This window comes from Lytechinus variegatus, chromosome 18 (genome assembly GCF_018143015.1).
Source record: "Lytechinus variegatus isolate NC3 chromosome 18, Lvar_3.0, whole genome shotgun sequence".
NCBI lineage: Eukaryota > Metazoa > Echinodermata > Echinoidea > Temnopleuroida > Toxopneustidae > Lytechinus > Lytechinus variegatus.
In genome coordinates, this window is record NC_054757.1 from 24,000,248 (window position 1) to 24,025,863 (window position 25,616).

Sequence of the window (25,616 nt, forward strand, 5' to 3'; positions counted from 1 at the left end):
ACTTTATAATGTAATTTTCATGAAGTCCTAAAATTGTCAACATGACCTAAGGGTGTTTCATAAAGCTGTTTGCAAGTTAAAAAGCGATTTTAAGAACGACTGGTGAACCTTTCTTACACACTAAAAAAACCACCATTGAACGCTTAGAAACAACGCGTATTAAGCGCTTTATAAATGTTGATTATTATTATTTATTTAATGGTGAATATCATTTAGCACAAGAGAGGATCGCCAGTCGTTCTTAAAATCACTCTGAACTTACATGTAATACGGATAGCTTTATGAAACTGCTCCCTGGGCAACTTTTTTTCAGACATTTATAGATAACACATATTTATTAACATTAGTGAAGAATCTGTCTGACAATATCTGTGGCAAACATTATTGAAATTTGTTGACATCATACCTGAAAAAGAATTTGAAATCGACTTAAATTTGAAGCTTTTGAAATAACTAACCTCACATGAGTTAACACTGCATAGGTCAAAATGTTGCATATGTTGAACATTATCAATTTATGGATCCCACTCTTGATCATCAGCCATGTTTTTCTACTTGCATTAAAGCTGTTACATGTAAGTGTACAAGTATATCCCATGAAGTATGACCAGACTCAGAAAAAGACTTCTCTCTGTTAGGCCATGAGACTGCGCTGGTGTAAGATTCCAGAGTGCCCCCCCCCCAAAAAAAAAAAACGCAAGCAAGAAACAGTGACAAAAACGAAGGCCTTGTTCCTATTCTGGAAGAGGCAAGAGTACACACAGAATATAACATATGGGACTCGGGATAACAACGACAATGTCAGCAATGCAACACGGTTTGCTTTTTTAGTGAAGTTAAAGCTTTTCTTTGATAGCGTCTGTCATAAATTGTTAGATTCAAGAGATTGGACAAATGATGGATGACAATTGGTGCACCTACATGGGTGGGGTCTGGTACTTGTATATAAACAGCCCACTGACTATTGAATTCTCAAAAGTACCTGCCAGAGGGCTCAACTGCTTCCAATATTCAACAATTCTTGACCACAGATAAAACATGTCAGTTGTTCTTTGAGTGTGCATGTACCTGGAAAACATTGAAAATGGTGTTTGCTACAGGAAAGATGGAGATCTCTTTCTAACACATATAGCGCTAGTGGAAAATAGAATTCATGCACACAAGAATACTTCCTGTCACTAGCTTGTCTTTAAGAATACATAGGTGAGGTCTAGGATATTGGAGGTGGTGTACGCTACAAGAAAGATGGTCTAGGTGATTAATTTAGGGCTAGTGGAGTTCCAATGTTCATGCTAATGTAAAGCCTTCCGTATGTTCTATTGCTGTCAACGGCCTGTTCTTTGTGGTACAAAGGTAGATTTTCGCGACTGAAGCAGATGTGATATTAGAAAAGACAAAGAACCCATCTCACAGAGCGAAGTGACCACATTGAACACATACAACATATAGGGCTAGAGGTGTTCCAATGTTCATGCTAACATGGGCCCTTCTGTATGCTCTATTCCTGTAGGTAGCTTGTCTTTGAGAATGTCTCTGTCTGTGTATATAAAGATAGATCTAGGATACTGCAGCAAGTATGAGCTACAGGAAAAACAGACTTGGTAATAACCCATATCACATATAGGGCTAGTGTATTTCCGATGTTCGTGCTAACGCAAAGTACTCTGTATGCCCTATTGCAGTCAGTAGCTTGTCTTTGAGAATGTCCTTGTCTGTGTACATCTGTAGATCTAAGAGACTGAAGCAGGTACATGTATGTGCTACAGGAAAGACGGTCTAGGAGATCAGACACATCAAAAAAGGGCTAGAAGAGTTCCAATGTTCAATGACATGCTAACCTGAAGTATTCTGTATGCTCTATCGCTGTCGATGGCCTGCCTTTGTTGTAAAAAAGTAGACCTGAGCGACTGAAGCAGATGTGTATGAACTACAGGAAAGACGAAGAACCCATTTCACAGGGCAAGGTGATCACATTGAACACATACAGCATATAGGACTAGAGGACTTTCAATGTTCATGCTAACGTGAAGCCTTCTGTATGCTCTATTGCTGTCAGTAGCTTGTCTTTGAGAATGTCTTTGTTGGTGTACATAGGTAGGTCTAGGAGATTGAAGCAGGTATGAGCCACAGGATAGAAGTCATTGCCACCCTTGACAGGCTGGATGATGACCTGAAGGCTTGACCAGCCTTGAATGGGAATGTGGTCGTTACCCGTGAGGAAGACTGAAACAAAAACAAACATTGAAATGGTCAACTACAACAATATTGTATTCTCTAATCATGACCATGTAATGCAAAGGTTAGCAATTAATCGCTTAATGAAATGGCCTATCAGAACCATCTTTGTAACCGCATTTTGCTCAGTGGACTGACTAGGAACCAATCAGAAATTGTTTTTCATATTAGCATAGAAGCCAAACTGAACAAGAACATTTCAGTATTTTTAAAGCTGAAAATCAGTATTTTGGCGAGGAAATCAGTATTTTCAAAGAAATACCATAGGACAACACATAAAAATGAAACTTGAGAAATCAGTAATTTGCATGAAACCATCAGTATTCTTCTCATTTTTCAGTACTAAATACGGAAAATCTGTACTACTTGGCAGCTCTGTATTAGCGATTCATCGCTAACCTTTGTGTTACGACGCCCAGAATATCACAAAGCTGGTTATTAATAAACACTTTAATCAACGTACAGGTAAACTAGCATAAGTCTATATTCCCAAGTCAAATATTCGCCTTAGTCGAATCTATTTTGTAGAGTAGATTTTGCACAACACGTCTTATACACATCTTCTATTAGGGTTGAATGTTTCCTACATGTACTGCTATGCTCAAAGGTTTGGGAACCCCGCACAAAACGCACCCCATCATGCCGATTGTTGAATTTAGACAACACTACAATGTCCAGAGAAACAAACTTTATAGTGTAATATTTTATCACCTGACTTCATAATTAAATATCTAAAACACGGCAGAGACTTGAACACTTTAATTTGATTTCCGGTGGGTTTCACTAACTTTTGAGCCCCACTGACTGTACATATAAGTCAAAAAAAGTATTTGTTGTCCCAAATAAGTCAACTTAGGCAAAGATACCTGTATGTAGTATCTAAACTAGATACTACATACAGGTATCTTTGCCTAACTGAAGTAAATAATCTGTATTATTAGATAATCTAATAATACAGATTATTTACTTCAGTGTAATGCACTGTGTTAAGTGGATTAAATTATATGTAGTCTTGCCTGCACATCATATACGTACAATTTCCCCTTCCTGAGGTGTATACAAGCCACTCAGTTACATTCATAATGCTAGGAAAATAGAGGTATGTGTGACTGCCAAATAAAAAATAGCTGACATTGCAATAGCTCCTATTAGACAAAGTACACTAACAGCTTAAGATAATAATCTAAAAAGCTGAAATCAGCTAAACATACAGGGTGTAGTGTTAAATTCAGGGTTGAGGTTAGTCATTTGATTAGTATGTGGACTTTATAGCGGAGCTATTGTCGCCAGAAAAAAATCATGGAACCTCTGAAACCCATTTAAGATCCTATTCATATCTATAATGTACTCCATCACTATTTACCAAAGAGAATATATTTGATAAATACCTCAACCTGAGAATATAGAAACAACCATATAAACTCACCTAAGAATTTCTTCTTTGCATCTACCGAGAGCTCCCTGAATACCTGCCAGAATAGCTTCACCGTAGGATGATGTTTGTAGTATTGCCCCTTGTATTCCACACTCTGTAAAACAATGGCAGTGTCAAAGAAATTATGAATGCTAGATTATTCTTCCAATTACCTTCATGTGAACATACCGAAATCACATATCCTGTTTGGGCTGTTAATTCTCATGTAGAAATATATAAACATTTTGAGGTCAGCTCAAGAAAAGCTGTATTAAACCATATAAAGACTGGGCTATATTGACGTCTAAGAAGATTGGGGGAGGGGCTAATTGAGCCCTGAGCTGTTCAAGCTCAGATCGATTGAATAATAGTCTTCATGACTTCAATTTCTGTGAATCCATTCAAAGCTACATTAGAATTGACTGAGACACTAAATTAGGGTAAGAGTACATGGATTTCCATTGCTTTTTAATAAAGTCTGGTGTAAGAAAATTGTAATTTACTCACCAGGAAATCTCAAGATGAACAAACTTTAGGGGTTGCTAATATTATACAAAGTGAAGCTGTTTCACAAAGATTGAAGTCTTACTAAAATTACACTTTAATTCCTAGTTGGGCACAGTATAAATCGCATCACGGCATTGGTCAGATCATGCTAAAGGGACATGCACAACAGAGTTACCATCAATTAGATAACACCATACCTGGATTACATGGTAGATATCATGTGCAATTTGACACATATGGCCTGTATTCTGAAGTCAGATTTAACTTAGACCATGGTCTACCTCTTTGCTACAATTATGGGAAGCCAAAAAATGTCAAATTTTTATTAAGTTGTATGTTTCTTAAGTTTACTGTGCTCTTTCCTGATTCATTGATGGTGAAGACAATCATCTATTTATACTTCCTAGAGAATTATGAATAATTTGAGAGCCAAATGAGCTGAAATATGATATCTCTACTGTTAGTGATTTATGTAACAATTGGCTATCCACACTTAAACCACAACTTTAAACCTAAGTTTAAGTTAACCGACCTCAGAATATGGGCCACTGGCTTTACTTCAAGTCAAACATACAATTGTGCTCAAAAGTTAGTGAAACCAATCACAAAATGAACTCCTCCATGCTGAGTGTTGAATGTAGACAAGAACACTACAATGTTCAAGGAGCCCAGAGAAATAAACTTTATTGAAATTAATAGCCTGATTTCAAAATTAAATATCTAAAATATGGCAGAACTTGAAAACTTTTAATATGCTCATTTTCTGGTGGGGTTCACTAAATTTTTAGCACCACTGAACCTCTTGTGAAATATTTCCCAGATCACCTTATATGCCAAAACATGGACCCACAAACTAAAATCTTTTTGACTTATATAATAATAAATCTGACCTTCTCTAGTTCATCCCAATCATAATTCTCATCTCCAATCACCATGGCCATGAGTTCTTGAGGATGGAATAGATTAAGAACATGGCCGCCACACACCTCCAGGAAACCCTCACTGAATGCCGAGAACTGAGGTTCAACAGACTTGTTCAAGACGTAGTCTACATATGCATCTATGTAATCTTGCCTGTGATAAAAGGGAGAAGATTAGGGGGTAAAAAAAGTAATGCTGGTCAAAGTTTTCTTGAAATAAAGTAAAGCTAATACATTGATGGAACAAAGTGATATACTGATGTTACTAATAAATTATGCACCAAGAACTCAGGTGGGTGTTTCATAAAGAGCGACTTTAAGAACGACTGGTGATCTTTTCTTATGGCGAATGGTATATTCATTAGCGATGGTTTTGCGCGTAAGAAAGGATCACCAGTCGTTCTTAAAGTCCCTCTTACACTTATGAACAGCTTTATGAAACAGCCCCAAGGTTCTACAGACTTGTTCAAGATGAAGTCTACATATGCATCTATGTAATCTTATCTGTGATTAAAGAAGAAACATACATGGTAAACAAATATAAAATGTGTTCAATAATGAGTGTATGTATGTAAGTCACATGTTCATGCTTTAATTATATGCAACTTTCCAACTGTGCATATAGGGTGAAACACTGTTTTGGATGCATCACTTTATGTCTGCCATGTAAACGAAACATAAAATATTTCTCCCATCAAATGAAAGGCTATGTTTATGATGTAATTAATCAAACATGGATAATACTAGTTACATTTGTGATGTCATAATGGAAAACAGATGTGACATCTTCATCTGTGCAATCTAATGACATTCAAATCAGTTTAATAATTTCCTCTAAAAAATCACATTGCTGACCTGTTTAATAAAAGGTAATGATCATTTTCCATGATCAGTCGATTTTTGTGAGAAACAAGGGGTTAGATTTATAGAGGAATAATTTAGGTACTAAAATATTGATTCAGATTGTGCATGTGATCACTATCCGGATATCATGTGAACCAATCACAGCAGGAAACAATGTGCACTATGTGGAGTACACTAGTAACGTGTGCACGTAATACACCAATTGAAATCTGAATTTCCTTTGAGGCAACAAGTTTCGCAGGAGGTCGCAACATTTTTGTTTCCCCCAACGACGAAATAGCGATATTCATCAATTATTTCAGTCATTTCATAATCAAACAGAACCGGAAAACAATGGGGATGAGGAGAAAGACTGCAGCTGAACCAGCACAGACACGTTCTCGGGCAAAACGAGGTCAAATTCAAGGCGCCTGTCAGACGCAAATGACAGCTGCCTCACACACAACTCGAACTGTAGCTCCACCGGGAAGCAGTAGGCCTACAACGGGAAATGGGCCCTGACATACCCCTCCATCGCAACAGGAGCAGTACCAGAACCCATCGATGTTGAACAGGGCCGTTCATCCAGCCGTTCAGCTAGGAGGCCAGCAGCTTCACCGGGGCCTGTGTTGCAACCGTCCACTAAGGGTCAGAGTCATCCAAGCACCGATACTGAGGGCAACCTAGTATTACCGCAGGTGAGCCTTCTCGACTTGAGTACATATCAGTACAAGATCATACAGATTCATTCTGTGTACCTGGCCATGCTAATATTACAGGGCACCAAACGCAGAATACTAGAAAACAAAGTCACTCTGGAATGGAAAGAGAGACCCCATTCACAATATCCTTCCCCCCAATAGTATCTCCTAGTGTTCAGATAAGAACTGACCTTACTCAAAGTGCACACTGTGTCCATGATAACGAGGCTTCAGGGCCAACTGATCAAACCTTAGTTAACATAGAACTTTTTACTTCGTTTACTCATTCAGTTCAACTGCGTCGCTATAAATTCTTTTGTTGTTATATCTATTTTTTCTTCTTTCTACAGACTTAAGTATTTACTTTGTTCTTGATGACTCAAATGTTATATTCTGTATTTTTTTTTTGTGTACAATTTTTTTTTGTATTATGAATATTTACTTATTTGACTTTGTGAACAGTGTTTTGTTAATATACTATTGTATGTATGATTTTGAACTGAATGTTTTAATAAATATTATAAGACAGGTTCAAGGATGTAGCCAGTGGTGAGTGCGTATTTAGGTCACGTGTTTATGCTTTAATTACGAGCAACCTTCCAGCCGTGCATTTTTTGTGCAGCACTGTGCATTTTTTGTGCAGCATTTTACTTTTGTGTACAAACTGAATACACTTTTTTTTTGTCGACTGCACGTTTTATCCCCGGGAATAAAAGAGCTTGTACACGTTTCGGGCCAAGTCAAAATTACCAATGCGAAGAGCGTGGCGCTCCAGCGAGGGAGCGTACTGAAATACACGCAGCCGTGTGAGTGATAACGGCAGACGATCATGCACAGACCTTTACCGAGCATAATACAATACACCCATAAATTCACCTACGGAGCTTAGCCTAGCGCCAGCTAGCTTGGCCTTGTAATTATTGTTTACATGAGACCTGGGACAAGAAAAATGGCTGCCTTCATGGAAAGAGCTGACGCGCAATTCCAACTTCTTTCGGAGCAAGAAATTGAGGAACTGATTAATGGAAGGACTTCAGAAAGCATGAAAAGAACAATCAAGTTCGGCATCGTATGACTGAAGAATTTTGCTGACTACACTTAAACACAAACTTGGATGGAATTTCAGTGGAATGTTTGGACGGTTTCTTGTCTAGATTCTATCTTTCGATACACAAAGGAGATGGCTCGCAATTTTCCAGAAGATCTATCCAAGCTATCCGATACGCTGTGCAACGGTACTTTGTGGAAGAGCGTGAATTTGATATTTGTGACAATGCCAAATTCCTAAGGAGTAAGCAGTACTGGTCAAGCTAAAGAAGGAGGAAAAAGGTAATGTAAAACACAAGCCAATAATTTCTGCTACTGATATGGAGAGAATGCAAACATCGAATCAGTTGGATTGTTCTATTCGATTGTTCTATTCCTCTCGGTCTGCAAAACAAGGTCTTTATTGACTTAATGACCTACTTTTGCAACAGAGGTCGTGAGAACCTTCAGTCGATGAAGCCATCTGATTTCACAGTTGAATTTGATGAAAATGGACGACGATTTGTGACAAAGCGTGATGACCTCACAAAGAATAATAGGGAGGATGTAGAGCAGAGTTCAAATTCTGGTGTTATGTATGAGATTCCTGAATCGGAAAGCTGCCCAGTAAGATCCTTTGTGTTATACATCTCTAAACTTGATTCAAGATGTCCATTTCTTTGGCAAAGACCAAAAGAAAAAGCCCCAGAATACGAAGGACTATAAACCACCACATGAGACCATCATGGCCTGCATCGATTACCAAGGTTATGGCATTCATAGCTCACCATTCCATTAACAGGAAATCTCCCTCAACTATCTCATTACATGTAGTAACAATTGCCTATTTACATTTACACAACATGTACGGGTGACTGGACCGCAAGGCGTACCACAAAACATCTCTTGATTTAATACATGTACAAAATGCAAGAAGGAAAGAAACGAGACAGGACTAACTGCCAGGAGACCTATCACCTGGGACTTACTAGGCAAATTTATACCCAACTCAAACTGGTTATGCTTCTCCAGATACGAGTCATTAATGTTTCAAGCAGCATTTTTGTTGGCTTTCTTTGGCTTCATGAGGGTTGGAGAATTCATGGTTCAGAGAAAGAGCGATGATGGGAGGAAGTTTTTGGCTATGGAGGATATCCAATGGGGTCAGGAAGAAAATTCACAATTCATGTCGGTACAGATTAGATTTTCAAAGAACAACACGGAAGGGGTACCATGCTTAAAATCAAAGAAAATAAGACAGAAGGCACATGCCCTGTCAAGGCTATGGAGACAGCTACATGTAAATAGGCAAGTGGTTACTGCAAAGGGTGCATATTTGTAGTTCCTCTTTGGATGAACACTGTAAGCAGATATTTCCAAGTTCATAACAACCAGTTATAATAATACAATAACAAAGATTAATTAGCCAGTCAGCTAATTATGTAAAATGACAAGAGGGACTTTGTTTTGTCAGTTTACTTGGCCCATGTACATGTATAGAATGTTACTTCCGGGAGCTCTTCCTTTTTTGTTGCAGAGGGGACTAGAAACTGGGTCTGGATTGTAGGGAATAGCCTGGTCAGGAGAGCAAAAGAAACAGCTTCATAGCGCAACTATCAACACTTTGGAGAGCGAGGTATCGTGGTCCGTTGGCATGGGCAAGGCGGTGCCACCCTCCAGGATCTCCCCAGGATGGTCTCTAACCGGCTGAGAGGCGGCACTCCTCCCGCATTAGCAATTGTCCACTTTAATAGGATCAAATGACATCGGACAATATGATGTCTGCAGGATTGCAATTGACACAGCCATCCAAGATCTACGTACGAGAATGCCCCATCCCTCTATCGCCTGGTCTAGTATCTTTCCATGGCTCTTCTACTATGGTCGCAAGCAAGGCTCTAATTCGCGGGAAGCTTTGGATGGGGTACATAAGTCACTTATCAAATACGCTAGGAGAAGGTTAGCCAGGATGTGGGATGCCACCATTATCAAACATTGAATTTGATCGCACGATCCACAGCCTCTTCAATAGAGATGGGGTACACCCTCCAATACAGGTTTGGACATTCTCATTGAAAGTTTCAAGACAGCAGCAAGGATGGCAGAATTTGTTTAGATGATGAGATGAGACAAGTTTGAGAGACATTTTGAGAACATGAGGCCACTGTCAAGATTCTTTTTATGTGATATATCTTGGTGTTTACTAATATTGTTGTTTCCATTTATTTATGATTCATTTTTACATGTCTTATGAAGGACACCTTCAACAGTACTAGTATAATGATATGCACGTGTCTGGAAATAAATGTAATGATAATAATAAGAAGAAAACAAATGAATAGAATGAATATATAAGAGAACAATGGGTTTCTTTTTCATACTTCAGGGAGAGAAGAACAGCACAGAAGGGTGTTTTGATGTTCATCACCTCTTGTGTTATTTAGGCATATTGCCTCTGTGTTTTGAGGCCTTGTATGGAATTAAACAGCGAGCAATGGCATATCACTTGTCCACTTGTTTTCTTCTTAAAAACAAATAAGGCAGTTTTTAATATATGATGTTAGTGACTATATCCAGGCATCTTGGTTATTCATAATATCTTTCTAAAGAAATTCAGTTTTTTATGCGACAAAAATAAATGGAGTAAATATACATAAACCACACACCTGTTGTTGACAGTGACTTCAGTATCTCCACCGTTTGGGACGAGGTCCGTCGTCTGGATATGTCCAAAGTTATCCTCATCAATCTGGAATACGAGAGAAAAAGAATCCTTGAAGCTTTCCTCATCCTCGTAGTCTAGGAGCGCCTGAAGGTGATGAGCTACTTGAGGTTCTAACTTACTAAGGTCTTCTAACGTGGTTTTCCTACAGGGAATTCAAAAACAAGTATTTGAAAGAAAGTCAAGATTGTGATGTAAAATACAGGAACAGAATCAATGAGATAATCAGCCATTAATGTACATTACATCTCCATGCTTTCCCCCAGATTACTTCACTTTACAAACGGCTATGGAGCATATAGGCTATTGTTCTCATTAAATAATCTTGTAAAAAAAAGGTACTGGTTGGCAGCTCTGAACATATAGGGCTGACCAATCAATCTACTTTATGAAACTACCCATACATACAAAAAGGTAGTAGGTTAGAGGCTCATCTACATGTACATGTATTTTTTTTAATGTTATATAGAAAATCAAACATAAATAACATCACTACATCATGTTTATAGAATTTTTTTTTAAATCATCAAAAAATTTTTTTTAAAGAAGTTAAAACACGATCATAAAGCAACATCATTTTCAAATATTGATTTTTTTTTTACATAAATCCCCATGGACATTTCCAAACTACAGATCATACAGATATACAGATCATATGTGGGTAATTCCATACAGTATATATGTAAGTCTGACCCTCTATATTTTTGAGACATTCCTGAAATGATTTGACAGAAAACTGTAATGGCTTAAAATGTACAATTGCTTGAAAAGATTGAGATGTTAATTTTTTTAAACAATTGGGGTTATTCAATGAAAAAGGCTGTCTATTTCATAAAACTGCTCATTGTAAATACCATTTCAGGTATTAGAATCAATTATAAAAGTTCTGTAAAAATCATTGCATGGGGCCCATTTCATAAAAAGTTACAACAGTTGTAACACTTTATGAAATGGGCCACCGATCACATGGAAAGAATTCCACCATTGAATGCATTATCTTACCTTCCTAGTAGTTTCTTGTATAAAGCCAATGGGAATGGTAATGAGATGATGATATGATTGTAGATAGCTAGACCACATACCAAGCCAACTAACCGGAACATGATTGGGTCCTCAAAAGACTAAAAGTAAATCAATTGATAAATGAGCTCTATTTATCAACAAAATATACAATCACTGCAGATTAGCACATGAAAACAACAAAAGACCAAAGTCTAAATTTAAATATTTTGTTAGGGTAAGGCTTTTTATTATAAGGATTTATTGAGCTGAGTTGCTTGAGTTGTTTTTAACAATAAATTCCTCATCTATGGGGGATACATTGATAGCAGATTTGGAATGCTTACTTTGCTGTTGAACCAGATCTTCCTTGAATCTTCATAGAATCTAAACATTCCATACTTAGGGTCTAGGATCTCTCTCATGATAAGCATAAAGAATTCCTGGGAGGGAAATAAAATTATACAAAATCATAGGATTATTCATGACATGATATCCATAGTGTAGCACGTAAGTAGCTCTGATAGAGGTTGGCTAAGCCATTAAAGTCAAAGACTCGGCAATAACATTCCTTTGACAGAACTAGAATTGGGGGATCAGACTGCATTAAAAAGAGATTATGTAAGTTTGTAATCCACTTGCTCTACTAGCAGATGGTCTAATACTCGGACTATTTAAAACCATCCAATCCAATCCAAAGGTCATTTGATATGGCGTCTTTTCTTTTTGGTGATCAAGCGCTGCGCACACACTACTCCAAGTTCCGGCCACTAAAACAATAATTAAACAACACAGAAATGGTAAGCTTTATAGTCCATGCAATCCATTATCCTTTTAGCAAAAAAGATTATACTTAATAGCTTTTTTGAATTGCTCAACAGAGGAGACTGTCCTCGCAGCAACAGGTAGGTGATTCCATCATGGCAAAACCCACTTGGTCTACTAGCAGATGATCTTCAATATTCTCAGATTATTTAAAACCATCATTGCTTAAACGGGAAGTTCACCCTGAAGAAAACTTTGTTTTAAAAATAGCAGAAAAAATAGTAAAAAATATTGGTGAAGGTTTGAGGAAAATCTGTTAAAGAGTAAGAAAGTTATTAGAGTTCAAAGTTTTGGATTTGTGACGTCATAAACGAGCAGCTGCCTCATGTGTTATGTAATATAAAATGCATGAATTTCAAATTTTGTATGGTTCCTGATGACTTAATTTTGTTTTCTATTCATGATCGGGTGTGAAATGATTTGTCTATTGATATACAAAAGGTACAGTGAAAACTATTTTCAATTTTCTGAGAAAATAACATTTCTTTGAATTTTTACCATTCGCTATGTAGGAATGCTGCTCGCATATGACGTCACAAATCAAATAATTTAAATTCTAATAAATTTTTGATTATTTGATGAATTTTTCTCAAACCTTTTTTATTATTTTTTTCTGCTATTTTTACAATAAACTTTTGTCAGGGTGAATTTCCACTTTAATATACTTGGTCTATAATAATATCAATCATCTATCGTTAAGTCTTATGTTGTAGGGTTACGATCACAATGTCCCTCATACCTTCCTCACCCCGCCAGCATCCACCGCATCCTCTCCAACAAACCCAACCTTGAGAGGTTTCTTGAAGTCTGCTGGGTGACATTTACTGATCTGATTGATTGTTGATGGGACAATGTTCTTTCTATGTATACACATGATCAAGCAAGGGTTGACTGGATCTATCTGGGTGCCCAACATGCTCTGAAGGTTTCTTCTTTGGACGTCTTCAATCGCAAACTAAAAAGAGGAATAAGAATAGAATGAGAGAGTGAAGATGATGAAGCAATGTACGCAATGTTCTTTTGATGAATACACATGACCAAAAACAGGTTGACAGCATCTATCATCTTCGTCATTATCATCACTATCATCATCGTCATTATCATCATCATAATCTTCATCATCATCATCAACATCAACATCATCAACATTATCACCATCATCATCGTCATCATCAACATCATCATCATCAACATCATCAGTCGCATCATCATCATCATCATCATTGTCATCATCACCATTGTCATCGTCATCTCATCGTCATCATCATTATCACCATCATCATCATCATCATCATCACCACCATCATCATCATCATCATCATTACAACATCATCATCATTATCATCATCATCATCATAATTAAATTTGGCATTCATTGTTACCTAAAAGCTGATATACCACCATACCTTCATTTGTAGTAGAGCATCTATATGAAGAAGCTGTGTCTTGGTGTTGGTATCAAATATAAAAGGGTAGTCACAGAACGTGAATGAATGGACGTTCTGCAGGGAATGAAACAAAGAAAAATAATGTATAATATGATGCATTTTCGATTTATATCATTCTATATTCTTCTTTGGAGCAGGATACATCCATCCACATACTAATGTTTTGATATCTACACTCACAAAGATGATGATTGACACATGATAGCAACATTAGGCTTACAATATGCAAAACATATACAAGATTTAGAAAATGTACTATTAGCATTAACATGAATTTGACAGCCATTGGATGGTTTCCTATAAATCAGTTGCTTTCCACAAAAAAGTGGAATACAGTTTTATGAATAACAAAATTTAATGTAATTGATACCTGTATGCATATTCTCCTTAGCGCCTGAATATATCATTGTACTTGGGTCCAATAACAAGGCTTAGAGATCGATCGTACACTTGATTTTTACTACACTGGTCCATGCAATCAATCATAACAATTTATTTCATGATCATTACATATTTGCATGAACATTGACTTACTTTTCAAATAAAAAATAAAGTTGCCAATTTGAAGACTATGAGATCTGTTATAATCAGTTTGATCTCAATCGATCTATTATTATGAGTAAATTACTTACACCTGATCCAACTGTTTTCTGTAGAAAGAGTAAGAAGTGTTCTTGTACATCAATATACTTGCTGATATCAGGTATGTAGAACATGTAATAGGGTAGGATCTCACCATGGTTGTGATTCACCTGCAATTAAAAAAAATATATTAGTTTCAATTAAATTCACTGATTCATCTTGTGCGGGGGTGTCTTGGTCTAGTGGTTATGACTCTCGTCTTTAAGTCTGAGGGATATGGGTTCGAATCCCAGCCATGGTATGTTTCCTTCGGCAAGGAATTTACACATATTGTGCTGCACTCAACTCAGGTGAGGTGAATGGGTACCTGGTAGGAACGCAGTGCACCTATTCACAGCTCTCTCCTAAAGCTAGGGTAATTAGGCTGCATTACAGTAGAGCAGTTAGAGACTTCTGATCAAGTAGTGTTAGGCACTATATAGTCAAGTATGATTATTATCAAACATAAAAAAACAATAAATGTCAAACAAATATAGAAATATACTGAACATAGAAATTATACTTCTGACGTTATTGCCAAAGTAAAAGCTAAATTGCTTGATAAATATGGGGTCCCAACAAAAGTAAGAAAGCTATTTGAAAAAATATATAACAATATATATGTATAATATCACAATATTTGTATGACCGGGCGAGTGTTTTTTGTCTCGCCCGTGGCACAGACCTACTACTTTTTTGGTCGAGTACACCCCCCCCCCCCCCCCCCGGGCCTACATATCAACACACATAGAGGGAAAGGCACAAATAATTTGCACTTTTTCTTTCAAACATTGAATGGCATTTAAATGCCAAAGTTGTTGACTGGGCCTGTAATCAAAGCTACATGAGGAAAGTTATAAATTGATGCAGGTGTTTGAGGTTTGAGCCATGGGGAATGTTTCATGAAAAGTTTTGTCACTGATTTCGTTGACTACTTTGTTCTCTGCCAATCAGATACAAGAATTTCAGTAGCTTATAACATCTGTCCGTGAAAATCACCAACAAAAATTTCATGAAACACTCCCAAGGTCAAGTTTTTGTGATGTTGATGTTGAAGTGAAGTCACAAACACAGTAACATCCAACTGATGTCTGTAACTCAACACTTGTATGCCTTACTTTTAATGAATATGCTGACAACGAATTTATTAATCTCTTTACATTTTGTAATCATCGAAAGCAAAGCAAATATATCCCTGGCATAAAGCCATATATCTCTATGGACTGGTTCTCAATAAAAAAAACTCCTTCTTATCCTGAAGCTCAAGTCAGTAATCAATTATTGATCCATATTATGCTTGCTACTTTTGACCTCTTCACATGTAGTTTCTAGTTGCCACATCAATACATAAACAGTTTTGCAATAATAACACTCTTTCAATGGGGGAAATTCCCTATTTTTCTTGCAGGGGGCAAAAGGAACATTAAAGAAATCAATGACTAATCATCTGTGACACAATAAAATTATAATTGATTGCATACACATACAAGTCATGCTGTGCTGCGGTGTTTCAAAAAGACTTTAAAAGAAACTTGGGGGATTTTATTCCTCTTAGGTACATTTACATTCACCAATGCAAAACTCATAGAGAGCTCTATGTTTTACACCTTAAGCAGTGGGATACTGAAATGACTGCATATTGATTGTTCTACGGATGACTAGTACCTTTTTCAACTTAGGTTTTTTCTTTCAAGTGGAATACTAAGTTGATGCCTGTACCAATAATACATACATTGTAAGTATACATGCACAAAAAGCAAATTTTAGTCTAAAGTTGTTAGCAGTCCATGAATTTGGTAAAATTAGACTTACATGTACTTGTATGTTGTTAATCTCAACCTTTGTAATAATATCCAGATTACATCATTAATTCCACCACCATCATCATCACCATTATTACCACCACCACACTCATCATCATCATAGCTCGAGCTAAAGCCGGGGTAATAATAGCAGCGCTTTGTATCCTCTGGCAAAAAGAACTTTCTAAATCCAACTATTATTATTTTTATTACCATCAGCAGCATCATCATTATCATCACCAAAGTCAACAGTATAAATGATTCAATTTATTTTTGTCGTTGAAGTAAAATTTGATTTGGAACATGCTGTGTACATGTACATCACTCCAAACAAAGCTGAAATACTTTTTTGCAATATTACTCAAGAGAGTTCATGAAAGAAATATCTTTCATCTTTCAGGTCAAGGATTCCAAGTACAATGCAATCATGGGAAGCGGTTCTTCACAGGGCGTGACCTTCATCACAGTGAAGAGCGCCCCCATCGGACAGGGAGATGGTTCATTTGGATTACTATTGGTGAGGAGTTCCTCCAGGAATGGATCTACGAGTGGAGAGAATGACAACCCCAGAGAAGAAGACGTAAGCAGTATGAACAGGAATAGTGGACAGAATGATAACAATGTAAGAGATGAGAATGAGAGTAGGTCTCCACAGGAACGGCAAGAAGACCAGGCAAGCCAAGATCATGAGCTTCAAGATGAAATAGAAAATGAAATAGGAGATGAAGAAGATGAAACCGAAGATGGGACAGAAGATAAAGAGGATGAGATAGAAGATGAAGAGGATGATTTGTCAGAAGACGATGAGGATAATTATTTTGAGAGTAACGATGATGATAATGACATAGACGAACCAGCGCAAACTTTGGTAGTACATCAAGAAACTGTTTTGCATTATGGCAACAATGCAACGATCATCCAAAGGGAAACGATGGTAATTAGATCAAGGGCTGAGGTTAACCCTGCACAAGAAAACCAGGATGAACTAAATGAAACCAATGATGAAGTGTATATGAGAGAGCACTGGATAGACAATAACCTTCACAATCCTGAGGACGGTCATAGCTCGGGAAGCAGTCCTGACATTGACACCGGTAATCAGATCTTCAACAACTCTGATGATTTCTTTGATCTTTAAAGCATTGATATTATGTGGTGTCTTGCAACAAGTATCACAGCGTACTCAAGACAGAAACAATGACAATGGCTTTGGCAAGACTTCAAACAGAAACTTCAACATAAGTATGAACTTTCATCCTATCTGACAAACTTATCTTTGGGTTTTTCCCCCTGTGGAATTCACAATCACAGGGGCTGAAGAAATCAAACTCTGCAACATATTGTTCACCGCCAGGTGCTAGTTTTGAAGACAGACATTTTCCCTCTTTTGTAACATGCTTTTTTTTTTATTTATCTTTACCTTTTTTTGCTGCTTTCTAATCACCTTGAGCATTTAATCAGAATGGAAAAGAAGCTATATAAATCTTATTATTTTTCATGGTAAAATCATGTGTACTAGTATTTCATGTGAAAGACTAATCATAAGATGTTATTATTCCCATGAGTTGCTATGTAATTTTCGAAAAAAAAGTTAATGAATTAAATTGAACTGAATAAAGATGAAAACAGGAAGCATTCTGATGTTTGAAGGTTTGCATGGTCATATGAACAATCACAGAAATGGTTTTAATACTACAGTACACCATGTGTAATTTCCTGGAAAGGACTTAGATAAAGTTGAACCACAGAGGTACATGTAGAAGATAAATGGATGTATAGGTGAGAAAGTGGAGATTAGAAAGTAGAGTGTCTCTTTCGGAAATCAGTGTAGTCATAAAAATTACCAGAAAGAGCAACAAAAAAAAGAATAATAGGCAAGATGAGAGGCTTGAGTAGCAGGCTGGCTTGGGTTGGAGAGGGGGAAGAGGCTCATGAAAAGAGAAAACTCGCTTGAGTTGGAGAGATAAGAGAAGGCTGGCTCGAGTTGGTGAGAGGAGTTGTAGAGCAGGAGCAGATGAAATAATCTGATAGTGTATAGAGTGCCATTTACCACCATCTTCCATCAAGAACAAATAATTTTATGATTAAAAAAAACAAACATTTATCTCCATATTAATAAAGATTGTAGAGTGTACCTAATTTAGATTACATATAAACCCATAGAAAAAAAAGAACAGAAATAGGAGAAAAAAAAAGAAAAACCTCACAAGTATGTCCAAGAATTTTGTATTAACTAGGTTTACCTCCACAAATCTCTGAGAACACTATACTGTATTCATAAAATGCATCCAACTTATCTTCTCAACTATTAGCTTAAAATATTGAAATTTAATTATTTCTATTTTAGTTCTTTATTTCTTTGTTTATTTATTTGTCATGCATCTTTACTTTCTTTTCTCTTTCACTGTACCTCATTTGTATTTTCTCTTTGTTAACATTTTCCAATATAATTTCTAGCTTGCACACAGTAAAAAAATGAATATATTCTCAGAAAATAAGTCGGAAGAAATCTTAAAACCAAGAGGACTCGAAACCTGTCATCTACTGATTGCCAGACAGTGACTGTACCATCAGACCAACACCGAGTAGATGACCGGTTCAAATCCCCAATATGCAATCTTACTGGGTGCAAGGAAGAAACTGTATCTCCAGACAGCATCAAACTTACCAAGCGAGCCTTTAGCATTCCATTTTGCAATAGTTTTCTATGATTTAAATATCATTATTTGTACTTGTTACTTCTCAGCCCTGTGGCAGAAATGGTTTTTTAATCATTGGGGAATTTCAAGTTCAGTGTTGACCTTTTGGTGTTGGTGTTAGGTCAATATTTACATGATTATAACACCAAACATAAAATGAAGACGGTCCCAAAAAGTCACTCACTAGTTGTCGAGATGTCAATAATGTGATCTGGGTCAGTTGTACAAACTCTGAATAAGTTTTGGAGCAAGGGGAAGCAATCCAAATTTCAACACTAACACCAACACCAACACCAAGGCCAACACCTGACCTAAAATCACCCATTGTATCAAAACAAATAAAACATAAAAGATACCCGTTCACATTCATTCACTCCACTCCGCTCTCTCCCTTTCTCTCTCTCTCTTCCCACTGCCGGGTAAATGTAGTAACTACAATGTTATGGGGGTTTTCCCTTTTGCTCAGCTGGTGGTAAAAGGAAATTTTCCATTCAAAAACGTTTTGATGATCAGTCATCTGTGACATGATGATACACTGTGAATGAATAGTCCATGGTTACCAACTGCCTGGTAATGTGCTTTTCATATGAAACAGGATTGCGCACCAGTGTGCTTCTGAAGCCAAGTAAATACGTGTGATCCTTCATATTCTCATGTCTCAAACACAAGAGAACAATGTTACCATGCTATTCCAGTAAATACATCCGCAGTGACATTGCCTCAAAGGATGTTCCTTTCTGAAAAGTACTGTAATGGATCTTAGCAGTATTGCTTTCATTTCAAGAAGCATCTCCTAAGCTGATAAATAAGTGTAAGTAAAGAGTGAAAATATCTATGGACTTTTAAGAAGTTTCCCTTTGATGAAGTGATTCAGCGAAATGTTTTGGTAGGAGTGTCTATTCTATCAACTGTGAGAAATTTAAATTAATAAGTTACACCATGCATTGATGAGCACACATTTCAAAGGGAAAATGTCACATTTCAAAAGGCAGATAAATCATTTTCAGAATTAAAGAGAAATTCAAGTAGTTGCAGTAAACACTGATTTCATGAGAAAGTCTGTAAAACAAGGCTTAATTGTCAGTATATCATCGAGGATCTAGATCTGGTACAGTTACATTAACTGAACTTTGTGAAATCCTGAAATCTATGCTGAAAAATGTTCACACCGAAGATCCCCAACACAGATAAGCGCACGTGGGACAATGTATAATTATTGCTTAGGGCGTCGGGCTCGACGCCCTACCCGATTCCTGTGCTTATTTGCTGATTTCTCAGCAATTACATAATTTCTTCCAGAATTCTTTGGCACATGCGTTTTATTTATACCAACAGACACCTTGGTGGTCATTTCATTGGATTCTGTACGAACTCATTTTGATACCGTTACCAAAACTAGCATTTACCTTTAATTCTGGTGAATGTTTGGGTAATGTAGTTGCTTTAATATCATTTATAGAGATTCTACTACAGCATAGTTTGATGAGCACAGGTTGATGAACACAATTATAGGGGTGAATTTATAAGTACAGCCCTCAAGAATTGAAGTAATATACCCATAAAAATTATTGAGGAAAAAAATCACAAAATTGTTTGTGATTGTTGCATAGAGATGAGAGATAACTTTAACAGATAACAATTAACTAATTATAAAATTCTCTCTAAAGATGGTATAAGAATGTCTTAATTCAACTCCGATAAGTGTCAATTTCACCTTAAAGGTGCATGATCCTCAGAGCAGTTGGCAGTTTTGTACTAGATGCTATCTTCATTAAGAAGTATTAAAAAGCATTGTATATAAACATTGGTGTCAATAGGTAGCTGGCACACTCTGCAGCACAACAGCGCCCTCTGAGACCAGCGATTGTGCACCTTAAGTGGGTATTCATTAGTAAATGACTTGACAGATCAATTTCACACAAGAGTATGTTAACATGTACAAGAAAACTTCTACTAAATCGTTTTAAATACAAAACTTTTAGAAAATGCATGCCATTTGGATTTTGGGGAGGCTGTCTTTTTTGTATATTTCAAGTGCAATGTAATAAATGACCTATAGCATTTGTCTCAGAGACAGTAACATAGTTATTTAAATGCCTTAATTGAATGCTAATTGCTGGAACACTCCCCTGGGAGTAGAGTAAATGCATTGTACCTGTATAGCTGCGTGATCTGTGAAGTGCATACAGACAATATGCGCAGCCTTGTAGTCTTCTATAAAACAGAGGATCGTAGGTTCAAATCACAGCCATGGTGTGATTTCCTTCAGCAAAAAATTGCTCAACATTGATCTAAAGATGAGGTGAATGAGTTCCAACCAGGATTAATTCCTCAAATGCACCATGTACCTTAAAAAAGCAGCTGGAGTTAAAGCCACTATAATATATAGTGTGCCACTGAGTGATTATCGCTATTATTGTTTTCTCCAGGCTGAAGAATAAATTCAAGAGCAACTACAACCATTCATTCAATCATGGGATGCAGTTCTTCAAGTAGCAATACTGCCTTTGAGCAAATCCCTCCAGAGCCTCAGTCGCCAATGCGTGCTGCCCAAAGACAAGGTGAAGCAGAGATGAACTTGATGATATCGCCAGAGGAACAACCAATCCAAGACGACAGGCATGAAAGGGAGGAGAGAGCAGAAGATGTGGGAAGGGAGGAAGAGAATACAGAGCCTAAAAAAGATGAGGAAATGGAAGATGGGGAAGAGGGTATGAAAAGATTGGATGTTGATAATGATGAAGAAGTGACAACATATTTTATAAAGAACAATAACAAAGAAGCGATGGAACACTTTTTTGAACGGAACACTGATCCTGATGCAGAAGAATTGCTGAAAACGATGAAAACAGATGAGGAAATGAAAGATAGGGAGGAGAGAAGAAAAAGGTTTTATGTTGAAAATGATAAAGAAGAAGTGACAACAACATATGTTATAACAAGCAATAACAAAGAAACGGAAAAAGCAATGAATAGCCTTTTTGAACAGGACGCTGATCCTGATGCGGTAGAATTGCTGAAAACCTTTATGAAAGAGAGAGGCAACACAGGTGAGGGAGACCTGCTAAAAATGTTTCTGAAACAGGGCACCAACCCTGATGCTGAAGTGAGGAAGACCTTTACAGAACAAAGCACAGATACAGGGGAATTAAGGAAAACCTTTACAACAAAGAGCATTGTTCAACAAAGAACAGGTAATCAAAGTTTGACCCTCGAATCAAGATCTATCAATGTGGTTAGCACCAAGGAAGAAAGATGGGAAGGTCCAATCATCACAGAGATACATGTTGATGAGCATGACTTACTGAACAAGACCACAGATACAGATTAACATGCATACTCCTTCATGAGTCTCTGAAACCGGGAAAACAAGGGTTGTTGTTAACACTGCATTTAGATTATCACCAATCCTTTATGAAAATTTGAACCAAGTTTAAAGTTAAATTGTCAAATGGTTATTTAGTTATTGTGATAATGATAATAGGATTGATGAAAGCAACTATCTAAAATGAGAGAAGCACATAAAACAATGATTGGTTTGTTGTATTCTATTGGTCACATTGAAACACCGAATCTGTAGTCCGGGAAAAATACCTGCGTATTACCCCTTATAGTCCTGGAGTATTGTGATTCTTGTCACTTGGGAGGGGGGGGCATTATGTCAATTTCTATAGACCTTGGTCGTAGATCGTGCAAGAATTATATCTACGGGGCTGCATAGGTATATTTCACGAAATTCATATATTTCATGTTTCATTAATTAATTATGCTAATTTATTCATGAAATCATACCTATTGCTCTAATTCACTTACTAAAGCTCCTAGAATGTCAATTTTTTGTGTAAATATTTTTTGATAGCATTCTTAACAATTGTAACTGAAAAAAAAGATTTCTGGTACCAATATTTTTTCTTCTGTATTTTATTGATTTTATTTCTTATGTACTTCTTTGTTTTATTCAACTTCGTAATTTTTTTGGCTACAAAAATCTTCGCTGATATTATGTCAGCCAGATGTAGCATCAAAATGAATGGCTCTTGTAAATGAAAGTGAAAATAAACACACATTTACTCACTGGGCATGAAAAAAGCCAAAACATTGTTTGGCTTTTTCACCACAAGTTCAACATGTGCAGTACAATAAAAAAAAGCCTGAAATGAGATGTTAGGGCTGGACATCAAGAAGAAAAAAAATCTTAAAAACGTCAAATCTGACACTACTAGATGCTATTGTTTGATTATTAAAGGGAACAAGAACATAATAACCTGGAGGGTGTTTCACAAAAATGTAAGTATGGCTTAGAGTCGCGCTTAAATTTCGACGCATACACGAGATATTATTGATCAATGTGCAGTAGTGCGCATCCTTTTGACATGATCTGACCAATGTGGTCATGCCTTTTATAACGCACACAACTGCTCTAAGTCATACTTAAATTTTTGTGAGACAAACCCCCCCCTGGAGATGATAAAGAATTTGTTGCTTACCTTACTGAGTTTATCTAGAACCCTCATGCATATATCTAGGAATGACTGGTCTTCAGGGCAGAGTTGTCGGAATGAACCGACCTGCAGAATAGCTTGAATACCATCTTTATGTACAGTTAGGATGCGGTTTAGATGTCTCGGCTGAAGTTTTGACCACCAGTGAGCTAAAGAATGATTACAAAGAAATTTCAAAGAGGTTATAGAACTTGATGACTGTTGACATTCACAAGTATCTTTTCAAAGTATGCAAAGTGTTAGAAATTCAAATTGCAATAAATCTTCATATATATGCATTTTAACAGTTTCACTAAATATTAGATCAAGTATTGTTTATATCTACAATGTAATATTTTAAGAGGTAACACTTTGTACTATCTAGAAACTGTGCAATTACACACAGAATTCATATGCGATAATAAAAAACAGCCATTATATGATCTTCCAACAGATACTACCGCCGAAGGCAATAAAGCTGAAATGAAAAGTTATATTTTATTAAAGATACATGTAACACAATTTTCTTTTAATAAGAGAAGCATTCTCTACAAAACCTGTGTTATGCTTGTATACTGAAACAAGTCTCTACATCAAAATGTCTGCCAAGTAATATGAATTTCCGTCCAAGAAAACAATTTTGATAGAAGCTTATACAGTACTTGAGGTTGAACTTTTTGGTATGTGTCGAGAAATTTAGACAGAAATATAAAAGGATACCAAGAAGGAAGTAAAACAAGTTCAATCTGTTGAAAAGTTTAAAGTTTCAAGGATTTTAGGAGGTGGAGAGGTCAAAAGCAGAGAAAATATACACAGAGGGTAGAGGGTGGTATGAGCCTCAAAAAATGTCTGGAATAGCCCTGGTAATTTGCAAAAGAGGCTATCATCTTTTCACATTTTAACAGAATATGATGCAATCTATGATGAATAAATAAAACAAGGAATAGTTTGATTGTGTGTTGTTGTGTACTGATCAAAAGGCAAAACTTTCATGTCATAGAAAGATTATTTGTTGATATCTCAATACATCTCAATAAAGTCATGGTAACATTGTAAATCTTGTTTTCCATTTTTATCTTTACTCTATTTTCTTTGTACTTTTTGGAATTCAAAGGAAAAGAATGAGTGTAATCCGGTAAGATAATTTTCAATTAGATTCCCAAATACCACTATGAAGACACTTCAATCTGTTGGTCCAATTTCCTTTTGATTCAATATAAACTTTTTTTTACACAGCCTAGCCTAAAATTCTTTTTTTTTCTGTTTTCTTACATTTTTTATTGTAGTTCCAATGATATACAAGCACTGCAGTATGAGAATAAAGCTTGGCAAACACATGCTACACACTGAAAACTGGTTTAATTGGCAGATTTTTCACTTAACAGTCTTGTTTTTATTGGATTTTGTTTCCATGACTTTCAATGCACTTTTCATCGTTGAAAATTTTTGGCATAAAAAAAATCTCATATTTTGTTTCTGTTTTCCATGTTGTGGAAAACCAGTGGACTAGACCTGAATTAATTCAGTTATAGGACTAAATGAGTTAAAAGCTTTCAAGCACAATTGACAAAGCGACTCACCTAGTATTTTAGCAGCTGCTCCTTTTAACCCACATAAGGCACTCCCTATTTGTGAAATGGTATGTCTGCACCACCGTTCCTGAGGCCTGCTGAGGACGGGACATTCCATTAATAATAGGTAGAGTCTCAGGGCTTCTACATCTGGAGGGGATTCTGGAAGACTTGGTACAAGGCTCGCATTGATGATGCCAGCTAGCTGTAAAGTAATCACAAAGGAACTCATATTTAAAGGACAAGTCCACCCCAACAAAAACTTGATTTGAATAAAAAGAGAAAAATTCAACAAGCATAACACTGAAAATTTCATCAAAATCGGATGTAAAATAAGAAAGTTATGGCATTTTAAAGTTTCGCTTCATTTCACAAAACAGTTATATGCACATCTCGGTCGGTATGCAAATGAGGAACTGATGACATCACTCACTCACTATTTCTTTTGTATTTTATTACATGAAATATGAAATATTTTTATTTTCTCGTCATTGTCATATGAAATGAAGTTTCATTCCTCCCTGAACACGTGGAATTCCATTATTTTAACATATTGTGCTTCAGGCAAGGAGGTCCTAATCGTCAAATTCGTAAAAATTGAAATATTGTATAATTCAAACAATAAAAAACAAAAGAAATAGTGAGTGACATCATCGACTCTCTCATTTGGATGTAACTGGCTCGTTCAAATAACTATTTTGTTAAAAATAAGCGAAACTTTGAAATGTCATAACTTTCTTATTTTACATCCCATTTTGATGAAGTTTTCAGCATTGTGCTTGTCTAATTTTTCTCTATTGAT

The 25,616-nt window shown here is 36.4% G+C and overlaps 1 protein-coding gene across 1 annotated transcript in view; it reads right to left on the reverse strand.

Moving 5' to 3' along the window:
• Positions 1 to 235: 235 nt before the first annotated feature.
• Positions 236 to 25,616, reverse strand: part of LOC121431715 (probable E3 ubiquitin-protein ligase HERC4) — a 45,823-nt gene continuing 20,442 nt past the window's right edge. The window contains 11 exon segments of the mRNA XM_041629375.1: positions 236 to 2,223; positions 3,662 to 3,764; positions 5,047 to 5,230; positions 10,313 to 10,513; positions 11,371 to 11,489; positions 11,715 to 11,810; positions 12,932 to 13,147; positions 13,599 to 13,694; positions 14,273 to 14,392; positions 23,250 to 23,413; positions 24,824 to 25,019. Coding sequence (XP_041485309.1) covers positions 2,015 to 2,223; positions 3,662 to 3,764; positions 5,047 to 5,230; positions 10,313 to 10,513; positions 11,371 to 11,489; positions 11,715 to 11,810; positions 12,932 to 13,147; positions 13,599 to 13,694; positions 14,273 to 14,392; positions 23,250 to 23,413; positions 24,824 to 25,019 — 1,704 coding nt within the window. The 3' untranslated portion in view covers positions 236 to 2,014.